This window comes from Piliocolobus tephrosceles, chromosome Y, assembly GCF_002776525.5.
Source record: "Piliocolobus tephrosceles isolate RC106 chromosome Y, ASM277652v3, whole genome shotgun sequence".
NCBI lineage: Eukaryota > Metazoa > Chordata > Mammalia > Primates > Cercopithecidae > Piliocolobus > Piliocolobus tephrosceles.
Genome location: NC_045456.1, coordinates 23,942,453 through 23,961,963, shown reverse-complemented (window position 1 = coordinate 23,961,963; position 19,511 = coordinate 23,942,453). Strand labels below are relative to the sequence as shown.

Genomic DNA, 19,511 nt, shown 5'->3' with positions numbered 1-19,511 from the left:
CTTAAAATACATTATGAACAATGGTATTTGAGCCCTGTTATTGATTTAATGATTTTTGTATTTCATGGAGGTTTAGAATTGGTTTTATGTTTGACCCATAGGTACTAAAAAGATATATATTTTTTTTGAGACAGAGTCTCGCTCTGTCGCCCAGGCTGGAATGCAGTGGCTGGATCTCAGTTCACTGCAAGCTCCGCCTCCTGGGTTTACGCCTTTCTCCTGCCTCAGCCTCCGGAGTAGCTAGCACTACAGGTGCCCGCCACCTTGCCCAGCTATTTTTTTGTATTTTTTAATAGAGACGGAGTTTCACCGTGTTAGCCAGGATGGTCTCGATCTCCTGACTTCATGATCCACCCATCTCGGCCTCCCAAAGTGCTGAGATTACAGGCTTGAGCCACTGCACCAGGGCCTAAAAATATGTTTGACAAAGAACCACTCATCATTTGGGGATAAATGTGGGGAGAAATTTTTACCTTATGGTAGTAAAGTTGTGGTGAAGTAGAAATTTTTGAATGCTCTTCTTACTCTTGACGTTCAATTCTTTTCCATAGATGAGTGAAACTGAGATTAGAAGCTACTTTGGTAGATATGGTTCAGTGAACGAAGTAAAGATAATCACGGCTCGAACTGGTGTGTCCAAAGGGTGAGTAATTTTATCAAAAATATCTGAACTCTAGTCACCTATAGGTATCAAAGAAGACTTAAAAATTGATATTCTGACACTTGGGTAAATGAAATTTTTTGCCTTGTTAATTTCTTTCATGTAGGGGATAACGTTATTGCCAGCTCTTTTATTTCATCATTTTTCTAATATTTGTTTTAAAATGTCCCCAATTTTTATTTCATACAAATGAATTAATCAGTTTTCTCAGATAATTGTTTTCTTCATACGCTGCACAGTATCTTAAATTTTAACTACCTTGTCTTAGATAATAAGTGAAATTCAGGTTCACAGATAATGAATTTTTTGTTCATCAATAAAGTTTTCACACTGCCCTAATCTTAGCACACTTTGACATAGTTCCGCTTAAAAAGGTAGTATTTGTAGAGGATCTATCATGTACAAGTTAACAAATACTTATCATGATATGTTACTCATCTTTTGTTATGATCTCTTCTGTATATAGAATAGTAGAAGTTCTTGACAATGTACTGTATACTGGTTATTTTATACTTCACCTATTCTCTGCCTTTATAGCTATGGATTTGTTTCCTTTTTTAATGACGTGGATGTCCAGAAGATACTAGAAGTGAGTACTAATAGAAGAATCCCGTATTTATTTTATTGATACGACATTTAGACTTAGTGATATAGTCAGTGTTGTGTAAAATTTGGAGAAAGATATGATACTCTTTCTGTTCAAAAACTAAACTTAGAGTAACCTCGCATAACTTGTTAGATCCTGTTTATTTTTGACTGGTCACCTAGGTTCATGAACTACAGACTGGAAGGGTTGGAGATAGGGTGATGAAAAGTTTCTGATCAACTTTCACTTGATGCCTCTTGATACTGATTAGAGTAGTAAGGGTAAGTAAGGTAGCTTCAGGGTGACCAATTTTAATTTGGTGTGTAGTTGTCACTGATCTTCTCTGATAATAGGAACTTTAGAAGGCTTTAGGTATTTACCCAAGTCTTGGAAGTCAAGACTTGAAAACGGATTCTTACTTTGTTATTGTTTTATTTTCAGTCACAGATACATTTCCATGGTAAAAAGCTGAAGCTGGGCCCTGCAATCAGGAAACAAAAATTACGTGAGTAGGAAAAGAAATTGTTATTTTTTGACCCGTGTAGCTTTTCAAATAACTAAAACTAGGCTTTTTATTCTTGCTTTTTATAAGGTGCTCATTATGTGCAGCCTCGTCCTTTGGTATTTAATCCTCCTCCTCCACCACAGTTTCGAAATGTCTGCAGTAATCCAAATGCTGAAAATTACCTTCCGCCCCCAATAGCAGTGAATCCTGTAACTCAGTACGTTCAGGTGAGAAGTGCTTACGTTCTTGTTCTCTTGTTTATCATAGTCATCGTACCCTCTGTGGAATTGTATCTGTACTTTCCCCAGTAAGTGACAATAGAATCCCTGTTTGAATACTTTGAGTGATGGAAAATTTACTACTGTTGTTAAAAATTTCTTACTCTTAGTGTTTGTTATATGAGCTAAAAATGTTCAATATACTTTGTAAGTCTTTCTCTTAGAAATGACCTCTGCAGACACAGGAACACATCTCTTCTTGTGTCTTCCGTTTTCACCCCATATAGCTTTTTCCTAAAGTATCTGTAGACAGCTCTCTTTACTTGTCTGCCTAGTTTGTTTTTCTCTAAGCTTACCAGTTAATCTAGCTAGTTTACTGGCAGTGATTTCCAGATGCCTCCTCATATAAATTGGTGACTTCTGGATATATTCTGGTTCTGAAATGGGGTAGATTTCTGATCTGTTTTAGTCTATCTGTAAATCCTATGAGTTTCTGGCATGTAATGTCTCTGATGCTGGTTGCTTTGATATTTATAGTAGGATTTGACATACTCTTACCACTTTTTGGTGATCAATAATGTTTATTTTCTTCTTAGTCCATTTTTTTCATGTCCTAGTTAAAAGACATTTTCTTTGATGAAAAATAAGATAACCAAATAATAGTGAAATAGTTCTTTAGTTTCTTATTTTCCATGTACTTTAAACGTGTGAGTTATACCTCTTCTTTTTGCTTCGCTGAACAATGGCTGGAAAAAAAGTTCTACTTGGTTCTGATATTTATTGTGAACCATTACTGAATCTGGGTGTATTCATGCATGCTACTCATTGTATGTTTTCAAGTTAGTAAGTATTTATTGAAATATTGAAGACTTTATACTGTCTCTTTTCCAGTTGTGGATTATATACTGCTCTTAATTTTTGGAAATGAAGTACACAGATAGCCATAACATCTGTAGAAGAACTACAATATTACCCTATAGTATTATGCAATACAAATCAGTCAAAATATTTTGCCAAATAAATAGTAAATGTATTAATTTAATTTAGGTTGAAATCTATCTTAATAGAGCCTTATCAGCAGTGTAAGAAATAACTTCTGGGTGAGCATATGTACACAGTATAAATAAGGTAAACTGCCTGGTGAAATAATCACTTCTTTTGTCATTTGTCTGTTCCCCCTCCCCACCTAAATGGTAGCACTTGATAGAGAATAATTCTTTCATAAAGTCAGTCCTTCATTTAGAATTCTGCATTGCTGTGTATAGAAAAATAGTGTTTTAAAGTTTTTCATATTTTTTTAATATTGGGAATGATAATTCTTTCTAATTAAAAAAAAAAAAGTTTTACCGTGTTAATCCATTATTTCTGTAAACTTTATTTTCAGGCATATCCTACTTACCCAAATTCACCAGGTGCAGTCATCACTGGGAATCAGTTGGCTGTATATAATTATCAGGTAATTGCCTGAGGAGTCAAATGATTTACTTTCAGATACTATTGAGGCCTCCAACCTGTTTATACAAATTGCCTGAATAATTTTCATTTTAAACTAGTGAAATGTACCTAGAATTTAAGAAAACATACAGTAGTGTAATGAAGACCTCTGTATTACTTAGAAGTGATGAAATAATATTTTTACAGCTATATAGTTAGCAGTAACTTTTCTGTTGAAGTTTTCTGAGATTTGGTGTTCCCTTCTTTGTTTCAGCATGTATTTTTTATCTTTGCTGTCAAAGAGATGAAATACTCATCCTGACTTTCTCCAGTTTTTAAGGGAGATAGAGTAAAATAAAATTACTAGCTAATTCTTGTAGCACAGAATTCCAATTATAATTTTATTTTAGTTTGCCTACTTCATGGTAGTAGTTCTCTGGGTCTTTTTTCAACTATGTGACTGTATCTGTGACTCATAATCATATCTTTGGTAATAAATTCAAGGAACACTGAGAGTTCCACAATGCCATCTCCAGAAAATTCGGGAAAAAATGAGGTTATATGTATAGAAGTAACAACAAGAACTTCAGGGAATAGAAACCTAAAGTACATCTTTTTTCTATTCTGTTTATTTTATTATAACAAAGGAGCCATCATGATAAATACTTCAGTATTATGCATCTCATGTTTTTGAAAATGCGTAGAAATATTTGAGTAATTTTGGTTACTTTTTTTTTTAAGATTCCACTACACTGGCCTTTTGGGGAGTAAAGGAGTTATGTTGTACCGCTGGTAAAGCGAATTAGGGAAGCATATACTCCCTCTTCTTTCTTGATTTTTACATGTCATATATGCCTATAAAAAATGTAGAAGGTTCTTTATATTACTGTGTTATGTTTTGTTACTTTCTTTTTAAGCCAATTATAGTCTCCCATGGGAGCAACAGTGCCTTATTGTCTCTCAGGTTTTTGTATGCTTAAGCAATTGCTTATCCACATAATGATAAGTGTTCAGTTGATACACTATTTAATCTGATAAAGATCATCCTAATGTGGCTTTATCTAAGAAAGGGAGTATTGATTTTGCTTTAGAATCACATGTATCTGATTAGGATCTGCATGTGGATTTATCAACCGTAAAAAATTTGACAAAGAGAAACTGAAATGTTTTTCTCTTAATTGCTCTTAAATAAGAATAGGATTAAAAAGAGTATTACCTCTATAACCCCTGAACTGCTTTCCACCGTGTAACTAGTTCCTAAAATATTTGAAAGCAGCTCTCCTTATGTGTCTGCCTACTTTATTCTTCTCTGAGTTTAGCAATTTATCTAACTATTCTTTATTTGAAATGATTTCCAGTTGCCTCCTCATTAATGACTTCTGGTTCTGAAATGGGTAGATTTCTGATGTGTTTTACTCTACCTATAAATCTTGTGAGTTTCTGGCATGTAATTTCTCTGATGCTGGTTGCTTTGATGTTTAAAGTAGGATTTGACATACTGTATCACTTATTGGTGATAAATAATGTTTATTTTCTTCATTCGTTCTATTTATGTGTTAGTTTAAAAGACACATTTTTCTTGGATGGACAATAAAGTAAGAAAATAGTAGTGAAATAGTTCTTCAGTGCCTCTCATTTGTTGACATTTTCCATGTACTGGAAATATGTAAGGTATACCTGTCTTCTTTTTTTCCTTCTCTGGGGAATGGCTAGAAAAAAGCCCGACTTGTTAATTAGCATTTACTGTGAGCCATTACTTGAATCTGGGTGTATTCATGCATGCTGCTATCTATATGTTTTCAAACAATAAGTATTTGTTGAAACATAACAGTTATTGTAATGTCTCTTTTCCAGTTGTGGATTATATACTGTATTAGTTTTTTCACTGTGAAGTACAGAAAAATCCTTAACATCTGTAAAACTACCATATTACCTTATTGTCAAATACAAATCAGTCTAAAAGTATTTCTACAGGGAAATAGCAAATGTATTAATTTAACTTACATTGAACTCTGTCTTAATGCAGCCTTATCACCAGTGTAAGACATAACTTCTGGGTGGCCCTAAGTACACAATATAAGTAAGGTAAAATTTGCTTGGTGAAATAGTCAGTTCTTTTGTCATTTGTTCCCTCTTCACACCCAAAATGTAGCACATGACAGAAAATAATTCTTTCTTCATAAAGTCAGTCAGTCATTTAGAAATCTGCAGTTTTATATAGAAAAACAATATTTAAAAATTTTTATATTTCTGTTATATTGCAAATGATATTTCTAATTTTAAAAAATGGTTTACCATCTTCTTCTTTTCTGTATCCTTTATTTTCAGGCATTGCCTGTTTATCCGAATTTACCAGTTCAGGTCACTACTGGATATCAGTTGCCTGTACATAATTATCAGGTAATGTAAGAATGAGTAAAATGATTTGCTTTCACGTATTGTCGAGGACTTTAACCTGTTTATGCAAATTGCCCGAATAGTTGGTCATTTTAAATTAGTGAAGTGTACCTAAAATTTAAGAAAATACTTAGAATTAGTCTAGAATGAAGAGCTCTGTATTATTTAGAAGTAATGGAGTAATATTTTGACAGCAATATACTTAGCAATAACATTTCTGTAGAACAGTTTCCTGAGATTTAGTGTCCCCTTCTGTATTTCAGGATGTAGTTTGCATCTTTGCTGTCAAATAGCTGAAAGAAACATCCACACTGATTTTCATAAATTTTTTAGGAAGGTAGAGTGAAATCAAATTATTACTCAGTTTTTAGAGTACAGAATTCCAATTATATTTTTATTTTAGCTGACTGTTACATGATAGTAGTTCTCTGGATGTATTTTTGTAAACAGGACTGTATTTAAGACCCATAATTATATGTATGGTAATAAACTGTAAGAGCTAGTATCTTTGAGAATTCCACAATGCCAACTCCAGAAAATTTGGAAAAAGATGAAGTTTTATGTATAAAATAATGATAATGTCAGAGACCAGAAACATCAACTACTTACGTTTTCCATTCTGTTACTTTTAATATAATACAAAAGGACACAGCAGAATAAGTACTTCAATATTGTGTTTGTCATGTGTTTTTGAAAATGTCTAGGAATATTTTAATAGTTTTGGTTTCCTTTTTTTTTTTTTTTTTTTTTTTTTTTTTTGAGATGCCACCATAGTGGCCTGTTGAGGAACAGCGGTGTTATGTTGTCATTCAGGTTAAGGGAAATAGCCAAACATATGTTCCTGTTCATTCTTGATCTTTTTTCCAACTCATATATGCCTATAAATACTTTTAAATGGTTCTTATATTAATGTTTTATTATTATTTTTTTTTTACTTTCTTGTTAACCCAATTGTAAACTCCAAAGGGAGCAACAGTGCCTTTTTTTCTCTCAGGTATTTGTGTGCTTAAGCAATGGCCGGTCCACATAAGATAGACTATATAATCCAAGAAAGGTAGTGTTAATGTGGCTTTAGAATTAGCGTGTATCTTCCTAGAATCTGCATCTGGCTTTACCAGCAATGGAAAATTTGTTGAAGAGAAACAGAAATGTTTTGCTGTTAAATTACTCTTAAATAAGAATAGGAAGAAGAAAGAGTATTGCCTCTAAAACACCCAAGCTTCTTCACCCCGCCCCCCTATAACCAGTTGTTAAAGAGAATGAAAGCAGCTCTCCTTACGTGTCTGTCTACTTTATTATTCTCTAAGTTTAGCAGTTCGTCTAGCTATTCTTTATTTGCAGTGATTTCTAGATGCCTCCTCATACAACTTGGTGATTTCTGGATGTATTCTGGTTCTGGAATGGATAGATTTCTGATGTGTTTTACTATCTGTATATAAATCCCCTGAGTTTCTGACATCTAATGTCTCTGATCACGATTACATTGATGTTTAAAGTAGGATTTGACATACTCTATCACTTATTGGTGATAAATAACATCTATACTCTTCTTAGTTGATTTTATTTATGTCTTAGTTTAAAAGATACTTTCTTTGATGGAAAATAAAGTAACAAAATAGTAGTGAAATAGTTCTTCAGTGTCTCTCTTTTATTGAAATACTTCCATGTACTTGAAACGTGTAGGGTATACCTCTTCTTGTTTTTCCTTTCTGAACAATAACTAGAAAAAAAGCCCTACTTGGTTCTACATTTACTGTGGGCGATTACTGAATCTGGGTGTATTCACGTATGCTGCTACCTATACGTTTTCAAACAATAGCTACTTATTGAAACATATAAGACATTGTATTTTCTCTTCTCCAGTATTGGATTATATACTGCACCTAGTTTTTCAGAAGGCAGTATAGGAAAAGCCATAACATCACAGAAGCAGCCATAACGTCTGTACAACTACATATTACCCTATATTATTGTCTAATACAAAACAGCGTAGAAGTACTTTTACAGGGAAATAGCAAATCTATTCATTTAACTTACAGTGATATCTATCTTAATGGAGCCTTATTGGCAGCATAAGAAATAACTTCCGGGTGTGAATAAGTACACAGTATAAGTAAAGTTTGCCTGGTGAAATAGTCAATTCTTTTGTCATTTGTTTCCCCTTCCCACTGAAAATGTAGCATTTGACAGAGAATATTTCCTTCTTCATAAAGTCAGTCATTCATTTACAACTCAGCATTGCTTTATATAGAAAAACAATATTTAAATTTTTTAAAATATTTTTGTTATATTAGGAATGATATTACTTTCTAATTTTAAAAAATGGTTTACCATTTTCTTTTTTTCTGTACCCTTTATTTTCAGGCATTTCCTGTTTATCCAAATTCACCAGTTCAGGTCACTACTGGATATCAGTGGCCTATATATAATTATCAGGTAATGTAAGAAGGAATGAAATGATTTGCTTTTGCTGTCACATATCATCGAGACCTTTGACTTGTTTATACAAATTGCCTGAATAGTTGGTCATTTTAAACTAGTGAAGTGTACCTAAAATTTAAGAAAACACTTAGAATTAGTCTAGAATAAAGACCTCTGTACTATTTGGAAGTAGTGGAGTAATATTTTGACAGCAATATGCTTAGCAATAACATTTCTGTAGAACAGTTTTCTGAGATTTGGTGTCCCCTTCTGTATTTCAGGATGTAGTTTTCATCTTTGCTGTCAAATAGCCGAAAGACACACCCACACTGATTTTCATAAATTTTTTTAGGGAGATAGAGTGAAATCAAATTATTACCCACTTTTTAGAGCACAGAATTCCAATTTATATTTTTATTTTAGCTAGCTGTTTCACAGTAGTAGTTCTCCAGAACCCATCTCATATATATGACTACATCTGTGACCCATAGTTATATCTATGGTAATAAACTGAAAGAGATAGTATCTGAGATTTCCACGATGCCAACTCCAGAAAATTTGGAAAAAGGTGAAGATTTATATATAAAAGTTACGACAATATCTGAGACTAGAAACATAAAGTACTTAACGTTTTCCATTCTGTTACTTTTATATTAATACAAAAGGACACAGCAGGATAAGTACTTCAACATTGTGTTTCTCATGTGTCTTTGAAAATGTGTAGGAATGTTTTATTAGTTTTGGTTTTCTGTTTTTCTTTAAGATGCCACCGTAGTGGCCTGTTGGGGAACAAAGGGGTTATGTTGTCCTTCAGGCTAAGTGAAATAGCCACACATATACTTGCTGTTCATTCTTGATTTTTTTCCAAGTCATATATGCGCATAAATATTTTTAAATTGTTCTTTATATTAATATTTTATTTACTTTTTTTTACTTGTTAACCCAGTTGTAAACTCTAATGGGAGCAACAGTGCCTATTTTTCTCTCAGTTTTTTGTGTTGTTAAGTAATGGCTGATCCGCATAATGATAGACTATGTAATCAAAGAAAAGTAGTGTTAGTGTAGCTTTAGAATTAGCACATATCTTCCTAGAATCTGCATCTGGCTTTACCAGCAACAGAAAATGTGTTGAAGAGAAACAGAAATGTTTTGCTGTTAATTACTCTTAAATAAGAACAGGAAGAAGAAAGAGTATTGCCTCTAAAACACCCAAGCTGCTTTCCGCCCCCCTCCCCATATAACAAGTTGCTAAAGAGAATGAAAACAGCTCTCCTTATGTGTCTGTCTACTTTATTCTTCTCTAAGTTTAGCAGTTCGTCTAGCTATTCTTTGTTTGCAGTGATTTCCACATGCCTTCTCATACAACATGGTGACTTCTGGATGTATTCTGATTGCGGAATGAATAGATTTCTGATGTGTTTTACTCTGTGTATATAAATCCCGTGAGTTTCTGACATCTAACGTCTCTCATCCCCATTAGATTGATATGTAAAGTAGGATTTGACATACTCTATCACTTACTGGTGATAAATAACGTGTATATTCTTCTTAGTTCATTTTATTTATGTCTTAGTTTAAAAGATATTTTCTTCAATGGAAAATAAAGTAACAAAATAGTGATGAAATGTTTCTTCAGTGGCTCTCCTTTGTTGACGTTTTTCCATGTACTTGCAACGTATAGGTATACCTCTTCTTTTACCTTCTCTGAACAATGGCTAGAAAAAAAGCCCAACTTGGTTCTGACATTTACTGTGAGCCGTTACTGAATCTGGGTGTATTCATGTATGCTGCTACCTATAGGTTTTCAAACAATAAGTAGTTACTGAATCATATAGGACATTGTATTTTTTCTTCTCCAGTATTGGATTATATACTGCACTTAGATTTTCAGAATGAAGCACAGAAAATGCCATTACATCACAGAAGAAGGCATAACATCTGTACAACTACATATTACTCTGTAATATTGTCTAATATAAAACAGTCTAGAGGTACTTTTACAGTGAAATAGCAAATGTGTTAATTTAACTTAGAGTGAAATCCGTTTGAATGAAGCCTTATCAGCAATGTAGGAAATAACTTCTGGGTGTGAATAAGCACAGTGTTAGTCAGGTAAGCTTTGCCTGGTGAAATAGTCAGTTTTTTGTCATTTGTTCCGACTTCACACCCAAAATGTATCACTTGACAGAGAATATTTCTTTAATCATAAAGTCATTCATTTAGAATTCTGCATTGTTTTATATAGAAAAAGAATATTTAGTTTTTTATATTTTTGTTATATTGGGAATGATATTTCTTTTTAATTTTAAAAAATAGTATACCATTTTCTTTTTTTCTGTACCCTTTATTTTCAGGCATTTCCTGTTTATCCAGATTCACCAGTTCAGGTCACTACTGGATATCAGATGCGTATACATAATTACCAGGTAATGTAAGAAGGAATGAAATGATTTGCTTTTGCTTTCACATCTTATGGAGACTTTTAACTTGTTAATACAAATTGCCCTAATAGTTGGTCATTTTAAACTAGTGAAATGTACCTAAAATTTAAGAAGACATTTAGAATTAGTCTAGAATAAAGACCTCTGTATTATTTAGAAGTAATGCAGTAATACTTTGACAGCAATATACTTAGCAATAACATTTCTGTAGAACAGTTTTCTGAGATTTGGTGTCCCCTTCTGTATTTCAGGATGTAGTTTTCATCTTTGCTGTCAAATAGCCGAAGGAAACCCCCACACTGATTTTCATAATTTTTTTTAGGGAGGTAGAGTGAAATCAAATTATTACCCACTTTTTAGAGCACCGAATTCCAATTATATTTTTATTTTAGCTGGCTGTTTCACGATAGTAGTTCTGTGGATCCCTTTTCATATATGTGACTGTATCTATGACCCATAGTTATATCTATGGTAATAAACTGAAAGTGATAGTATCTTTGAGATTTCCACGATGCCAACTCTAGAAAATTTGGAAAAGGTGAAGAATTATATATAATAGTTATGACAACATCTGAGACTAGAAACATAAAGTACTTACATTTTCAATTCTGTTACTTATAATACAGAAGGACGCAACTGGATAAATACTGTAATACTGCATTTCTCATGTGTTTTTGAAAATGTGTAGGAATATTTTAATAGTTTTTGTTTCTTGTTTTTTTTTTTTTTTTTTTTTTTTTTTTAAGATGCCACCATAGTGGCCTGTTGGGGAACAAAGGGGGCTATGTTGTCCTTCAGATTAAGTGAAATAGCCACACATATACTTGCTGTTCATTCTTGATTTTTTTCCAAGTTATATATGCACATAAGTATTTTTAAGTTGTTCTTTATATTAATGTTTTATTTACTTTTTTTACTTTCTTGTTAACCCAATTGTAAACTCCAATGGGAGCAACAGTGCCTTTTTCCTCTCAGTTTTTTGTGTTCTTAAGGATTGGCTGATCCACATAATGATAGACTATATATCAAAGAAAGGTAGTGTTAGTGTGGTTTTAGAATTAGAACGTATCTTCCTAGAATCTGCATCTGGCTTTACCAGCAACAGAAAATTTGTTGAAGAGAAACAGAAATGTTTTGCTGTTAATTACTCTTAAATAAGAATAGGAAGAAGAAAGAGTATTGCATCTAAAACACCCAAGCTGCTTTCCGCCCCCCTCCCCATATAACAAGTTGCTAAAGAGAATGAAAGCAGCTCTCCTTATATATCTGTCTTCTTTATTCTTCTCTAAGTTTAGCAGTTCATCTAGCTATTTTCATTTGCAATGATTTCCAGATGCCTCCTCATATAATTTGCTGACTTCTGGATGTATTCTGGTTCTGGAATGGGTAAATTTCTGATAATGTTTTACTCTGTGTGTATAAATCCCGTGAGTTTCTGACATCTAACGTCTCTCATCCTGGTAACATTGATATTTAAAGTAGGATTTGACACACTCTATCACTTATTGGTGATAAATAACGTGTATATTCTTCTTAGTTCATTTTATTTATGTCTTAGTTTAAAAGATATTTTCTTTGATGGAAAATAAAGCAACAAAATAGTGATGAAATGTTTCTTCAGTGGCTCTCCTTTGTTGACTTTTTTCCGTGTACTTGAAACGTGTAGGTATACCTCTTCTTCTTTTTCCTTCTCTGAACGTGCTAGAAAAAAAACCCTACTTGATTCTAACATTTACTGTGAGCCATTACTAAATCTGGGTGTATTCATGTATGCTGCTCCCTATAGGTTTTCAAACAATAAGTAGTTATTGAAACATACAAGTCATTGTATTTTCTCTCCTCCAGTACTGGATTATATCCTGCACTTAGATTTTCAGAATGAAGTACAGAAAAAGCCATTACATTACAGAAGAAGCCATAACATCTGTACAACTACATATTACTCTATAATATTGTCTAATACAAAACAGTCTAAAAGTATTTTTACAGTGAAATAGCAAAGGTGTTAATTTAACTTACAGTGAAATCAGCTGTAAGTTAAACAGCAGCAGTGTACTTATCAGCAGTGTAGGAAATAACTTCCTGGTGTGAATAAGCACACAGTGTAAGTAAGGTAAGCTTTGCCTGGCGAAATAGTCAATTCTTTTGTCATTTTTTCCCCCTTCACACCCAAAATGTAGCACTTGACAGAGAATATTTTTTCTTCTTAAAATCATTCATTTAGAATTCTGCATTGTTTTATATAGGAAAACAATACTTAATAGTTTTTTTTTTATATTTTTGTTATGTTGGGAATGATATTTCTTTCTAATTTTAAAAAACGGCTTACCATTTTCTGTTTCTCTGTACCCTTTATTTTCAGGTATTTCCTATTTATCCAGATTCACCATTTCAGGTCACTACTGGATATCAGTTGTCTGTATGTAATTATCAGGTAATGTAAGAAGGAGTGAAATTATTTGCTTTTGCTTTCACATATTATCGAGACCTTTAACTTGTTACCTAAAATTTAAGAAAAAACTTAGAATTAGTCTAGAATGAATACTTGTGTATTATTTAGAAGTAATGGAGTAATATTTTGACAGGAATATACTTGACAATAATATTTCTGTAGAACAGTTTTCTGAGATTTGGTGTTCCCCTCTATTTTTCAGGATGTAGTTTTCATCTTTGCTGTCAAATAGCCGAAAGAAACACCCACACTGATTTTCGTAAATTTTTTTAAAGTGAAATCAAATTATTACCCACTTTTTAGAGCACAGAATTCCAATTATATTTTTATTTTAGCTGACTGTTTCACGGTAATAGTTCTCTGGATCCCTTTTCATATATGTGACTATATCTGTGACCCATAATTGTATCTATAGTAATAAACTGAAAGAGATAGTAACTTTGAGATTTCCACGATGCAAACTCCAGAAAATTTGGAAAAAGTTGAAGTTTTATATATAAAACTTACGATAACATCTGAGACTAAAAACAAAGTAGTTACGTTTTCCATTCTGTTACTTTTATTATAATAAAAAAGGACACAGCAGGGTAAGTACTTCAATACTGTGTTTCCCATGTATTTTTGAAAATGTGTAGGAATATTTTAATAGTTTTGGTTTCGTTTTTTGTTTTTGTTTTGAAGATGATACCATAGTGGCCTGTTGAGAAACAAAGTGGTTATTCTTACTTGAGGTTGAGTGAATTAACCAAACATATACTTCCTTTCCATTCTTTTATTTTCCAAATTATATATGCCTATAAATGTTTTTAAATCGTTCTTTATGTTCATGTTTTTTGTTTTTTGTTTTTTTTTTACTTTCTTGTTAACCTGATTATAAACTCCAATGGGAGCAACAATGCTTTTTTCTCTCTCTGTTTTTTGTGTTCTTAAGCAATGGCTGGTCCACATAATGATAGACTATATAATCAAAGAAAGGTAGTTAGTGTGGCTTTAGAATTAGCGTGTATCTACCTAGAATCTGCATCTGGCTTTACCAGCAACAGAAAATTTGTTGAAGAGAAACAGAAATGTTTTGCTGTTAATCACTCTTAAATAAGAATAGGAAGAAGAAAGAGTATTGCCTCTAAAACACCCAAGCTGCTTTCCGCCCCCCTCCCCATATAACAAGTTGCTAAGGAGAATGAAAGCAGCTCTCCTTAGGTATCTGTCTACTTTGTTCTTCTCTAAGTTTAGCAGTTCATCTAAGCTATTCTTTATTTGCAGTGATTTCCAGATGCCTCCTTATATAACTTGCATCTAACATCTCTGATCCTGGTTACATTGATATTTAAATTAGGATTTGACATACTCTTATCACTTACTGGTGATAAATAACGTCTATATTCTTCTTAGTTCATTTTATTTATGTCTTAGTTTAAAAGATATTTTCTTTGATGGAAAATAAAGTAACAAAATAGTAATGAAATAGTTCTTCAGTGTGTCTCATTTGTTGACATTTTCTGTGTACTTTAAATGTGTATGGTATACCTCTTCTTTTTCCTTCTCTGTACAATGGCTAGAAAAAAAGCCCACTTGTTTCTTACATTACTGTGAGTCATTTACTGATTCAGTAATGTGAGCCATTACTGGATCTGGGGGTATTCATGTATGCTGCTACCTCTATGTTTTCAGACAGTAGGTATTTATTGAAACATAAAAGACATTATACTTTCTCTTCTCCAGTATTGGATTATATACTGCACTTAGTTTTTCAAAATGAAGTACAGAGAAAGCCATAACATCACAGAAGAAGCCATAACATCTGTATAACTACATACTACCCTGTAATATTGTCTAATACTAAGCAGTCTAGAAGTGTTTTTACAGAGAAATAGCAAATGTATTAATTTAACTTACAGTGAAATCTATCTTAATGGAGCCTTATCAGCAGTGTAAGAAATAACTTCTAGGTGTGAATAAGTACACAGTATAAATAAGGTAAACTTTGGTGAAATAGTCAATTATTTTGTCATTTTTCCCCCCCATACCCAAAATGTAGCACTTGACAGAGAGTATCTCTTTCTTCATAGTCATTCATTTAGAATTCTGCATTGTTTTATATAGAAAAACAGTATTTAAATGTTTAAAAGTTTTTTATATTTTTATGTTTGGAATGATATTTCTTTCTAATTTTAAAAAATGTTTACCATTTTCTTTTTTTCTATATTCTTTATTTTCAGGTATTTCGTGATTATCGAAATTCACCAGTTCAGGTCACTACTGGATATCAGTTGCCTGTACGTAATTATCTGGTAATGTAAAAAGAAGTAAAATGATTTACTTTCACGTATTATCGAGGCCTTTAACTTGTTTATACAAATTGCATGAATAGTTGGTCATTTTAAACTAGAGAATTCTACCTAAAATTTAAGAAAACACTTAGGATTCGTCTAGAATGAAGACGACTGTATTACTTAGAAGTAGTGGAATAGTAATTTGATAGGAATATACTTGGCAATAACTTTTCTGTAGAACAGTTTTCTGAGATGTGGCCCGTCTATATTTGAGGATGTAGTTTTCATCTTTGCTGTCAAATAGCTAAAGGAAACATCCAGAGTGACTTTTATGAATTTTTTAGGGATATAGTGTGAGTAAAATAATTACCCAATTCTTAGAACACAGAATTTAAGTTTTCATTATAGCAAGCCTCTTCACAACAGTTGTTCTCTGGTTCTCTTTTCATAGATATCACTGTTTCTATGACCAATAATCATATCTATCATAATAAATTCAAAGAAGTAACATTTTTGAGATTTTCACAATGCCAAATCCAAAAAATTGGGGAAAAGGTGAGGTTTTATATGTGGAAGTAACCACAAGAATGTCAGGGATTAGAACTATGAAGTACTTTTATCCATTCTGTTTCTTTTATTATAACAAAGGAGTCAGCATAAGTACTTCAGTATTATATATCTCATGTGTTTTTGAAAATGTTTAGAAACATTTGAGTAATTTTCTTTTTTTCTTTTTTTTTTTTTAAGATGCCACTACGGTGGCCTGTTGGGGAGCAAAGGAGGTAAGTTGTACCTCGGGTAAAGTTAATTATCCTAGTATGTCCTCTCTGTTCTTTTTGAGTTATTTTCCATATTATATATGCCTGTAAATATTTTTAAATGATTTTTTATATTAATGTGTTACATTTTGTTACTTTCTTTTTAACCCAATTATAATCTCCCATGGACACAACAGTGCCTGTTTCTCTCTCAGTGGCTGGTCCACATAGTAAGTGTTCAGTTCCTTGTTGATAAACTGTGTAATCTAAGAAAGGTAGTATTAATGTTAATTTAGAATTAGCATATATCTGCCTAGAGGCTGCCTCTGGCTTTACCAGCCACAAAATTTTTTTTGGAAGAGAAACAAATGTTTTGCTGTTAATAACTCTTAAATAGGAATAGGAATAAAAAGGTGTATTACCTCTAAAACACCTGAGCTTCTTTCCCCCCTTACAACTAGTTCTGAAAATATTTGAAAACACCTGTTCTGACGTTTCTGCCTAGTTTTTTCGTCTCTAAGGTTAGCAATTAATCTTGCTCTTCTTTACTTCAGTGATTTCCAGATGACTCCTCATATAAGCTGCTGACTTCTGGATATATTCTGTTTCTGGAATGGATAGATTTCTGATGTGTTTTACTATACCTATAAATCCTATGAATTTCTGGCATCTAATTTCTCTGATCCTGGTTACTTTGATATTTAAAGCAGGATTTGACATACTGTGTCACTTATTGGTGATAGTCTGTTTTATTTAATGTCTTAGTTTAAAAGACATTTTATTCTATGGAAAATAAAGTAACAAAATAGTAGTGAAATTGTTTTTTCAGTGTCTCTCATTTATTGACATGTTCCTTGCACGTGAAATGTGTAGAGTATACTTCTTATTTTCCCTTCTCTGGACAATGGCTAGAAAAAAAGCCCTATGTGTTTCTGAGATTTACAGTAAGCTGTTACTGAATCTGGGTGTATTCATGTATGCTGCTTCCTGTATGTTTCAAACAGAAGGATTTATGGAAACATACAGGACATTGTACTGTCCCCCAGTATTGGATTATATACTGCCCTTAGTTTTTTGAAATAAAGTACAGGAAAAAATCTTAACATCTGTAGAAGAACTACATATTGCCCTATTATTTTCAAACACAAAACTGTCTGGAAATATATCGACAAAGAAATAGAAAGTGTATTAACTTAACTTACATTAAAATCTGTCTTAATGGAGCCTTATCAGCAGTGTAAGAAATAACTTCTAGGTGGGAATAAGTACACAGTTTAAGTAAGGGAAACTTTGGTGAAATAGTCAGTACTTCGTCATTCGTCTGTTTCCCTGCCCTACCCAAAGGGGCTTAGCACTTGTCAGATAATATTTCTTTCTTCCTACCTTCATTCATTTAGAACTCTGCATTGTTGTATATAGAAAAGTAATAAATATTTTAAAGATTTTCATATTTTTATATTGGGAGTAATGTTTCTTTGTAATTTAAAAAAATATTTTACCGTATTCATTCATTCTTTCTGTAAACTTTTCAGATATATCCTACTTATCCAAATTCACGAGGTCAGGTCACCACTGGGCATCAGTTGCCCGTGTGTAATTACCAGGTAATTGAAGGGGGAGTAAAATGATTTATTTTCAGATATTATAGAGGCCTTTAACTTGTTTATACAAATAGCCTGAATAGTCATTTTAAACTAATGAAATGTACCTAAAATTAAGAAAACACTTAACAGTTGGTCTAGAATGAAGCCCTCTGTATTATTTAAAAGTAATGGATTAACATTTTGACAGTAACATACTTAGCAATAACTTTTCTGTAGAACCGTTTTCTGAGATTTGTTGTCCCCTTTTATATTTCAGCATGTACATTTTTCATCTTTGCTGTCGAATAGCTGAAACATCCAGACTGACTTTCATCTTTTTTTAAGGGAGATAGAGTGAAATAAAAGTATCCCATTCTTAGAGCACAGAATTCCAATTATGTTTTCATTTTAGTTTGCTGCTTCATGATAGTAGTTCTCTCAGCCTCTTTTCATCAGTATGACTGTATCTATAACCCATAATCATATCTTTGGTAATAAAAAACTGTAAGTACTATTGTCTTTGAGATTTCCACAATGCCAACTCCAGAAAATTGGGAAAATGGTGAGGTTTTATATGTAGAAGTAACAAAAACATCACTAGTATCTTTGAGATTTCTGCAATGCTAACTCCAGAAAATTGGGGAAACAGTGAGGTTTTTATATATAGAAGTAGCAAGAACGTCAGGGGTTAGAAACATAAAGTGCTTCTTTTTTCTACTCTGCTGCTTTCATTTTATAACAAAGGAACCAGCATGATAAGTGCTTCAATATTGTGTATCTCATGTGTTTTTGAAAATGTGTGGGAATACTTTAATAGTTTTGGTTTTCTTTTTTTATTGTTGTTTTTTAAGATGCCACCGCAGTAGTCTGTTGGGGAGCAAAAGGGGTTATGGGATAAAGTGAATTAGCTTTACATATACTTTCATTTTTCTTGACTTTTCTCTATGCCATATATGTCTGTAGATATTTTTAAATAGTCTTTATATTATAATGTTTTACATTTTGTTACTTTATTTTTAACTCAATTATAAACTCTCATGGAGGCGGAAGTGCCTTTTTGTGTCTCAGGTTTTTGTGTGCTGAAACAGTGGCTGGTTCACATAATGTAAGTGTTCAGTTACTTGTTGATAAATGATCTAATCCAAGAATGGGGTAGTATTAACGTGACTTTAGAATTAGAATGTGTCTTCCTAGAATACCTGTGGCTTTTACCAGCCATGAAAACATTTGTTGAAGAGAAATAGAAATGTTTTGCTGTTACTCATAAATAAGAATAAAACAAAAGTATTACATGTGATACACCAGAGCTGCTGTCTTGCATCACACTGAATATTTGAATGATGTAAATGTTAAAATTCTCAAACACCCCTTACTACGTTTGTTTCTTAAGAGTCCTTCTACTTCGGGTTATATTGATGCCTGGAAGACATTTTAAAACAAAAGACTGCTTTAATGTATTTCAACTTTTCATTTAAAACAAGTTTTCTGAAGTAATACAATTTAATTTCAATACAGCCTATGTTGAAATTTTCAATACCAGCTTACTCTTTTGAGGAATAAATAAGTGGCCTTTAAACATATGTGTGTATCTGTGTAATTACACTTTCATTATTTTAAACATAGGCTTATTCAGCTCTTAACTACCACTGTAGTGAATTTGATACAGGAGGTGATGTTGTGCCAAATGAATGCTCAATTCATGGAGTTACCCCACCCTCTGGAAATGGCCGACAAAAGGCAAACATCTAGTTTTTTTTTTTTTTCTTAATATATATTTCATAT

At 32.4% G+C, this 19,511-nt stretch overlaps 1 protein-coding gene across 1 annotated transcript in view; it reads left to right on the top strand.

The window, feature by feature from the left end:
* The window catches only part of LOC111523960 (deleted in azoospermia protein 3-like), a 26,413-nt gene extending 7,818 nt beyond the window's left edge, over positions 1–18,595 (top strand). Inside the window, exons 4-14 of the mRNA XM_026448301.1 lie at positions 1,199–1,250; positions 1,689–1,752; positions 1,840–1,979; positions 3,355–3,426; positions 5,733–5,804; positions 8,166–8,237; positions 10,577–10,648; positions 13,026–13,097; positions 15,335–15,406; positions 17,679–17,750; positions 18,581–18,595. Coding sequence (XP_026304086.1) covers positions 1,199–1,250; positions 1,689–1,752; positions 1,840–1,979; positions 3,355–3,426; positions 5,733–5,804; positions 8,166–8,237; positions 10,577–10,648; positions 13,026–13,097; positions 15,335–15,406; positions 17,679–17,750; positions 18,581–18,595 — 775 coding nt within the window. The remainder of the gene's footprint in view (positions 1–1,198; positions 1,251–1,688; positions 1,753–1,839; positions 1,980–3,354; positions 3,427–5,732; positions 5,805–8,165; positions 8,238–10,576; positions 10,649–13,025; positions 13,098–15,334; positions 15,407–17,678; positions 17,751–18,580) is intronic.
* The last annotated feature ends 916 nt before the right edge of the window (positions 18,596–19,511 follow it).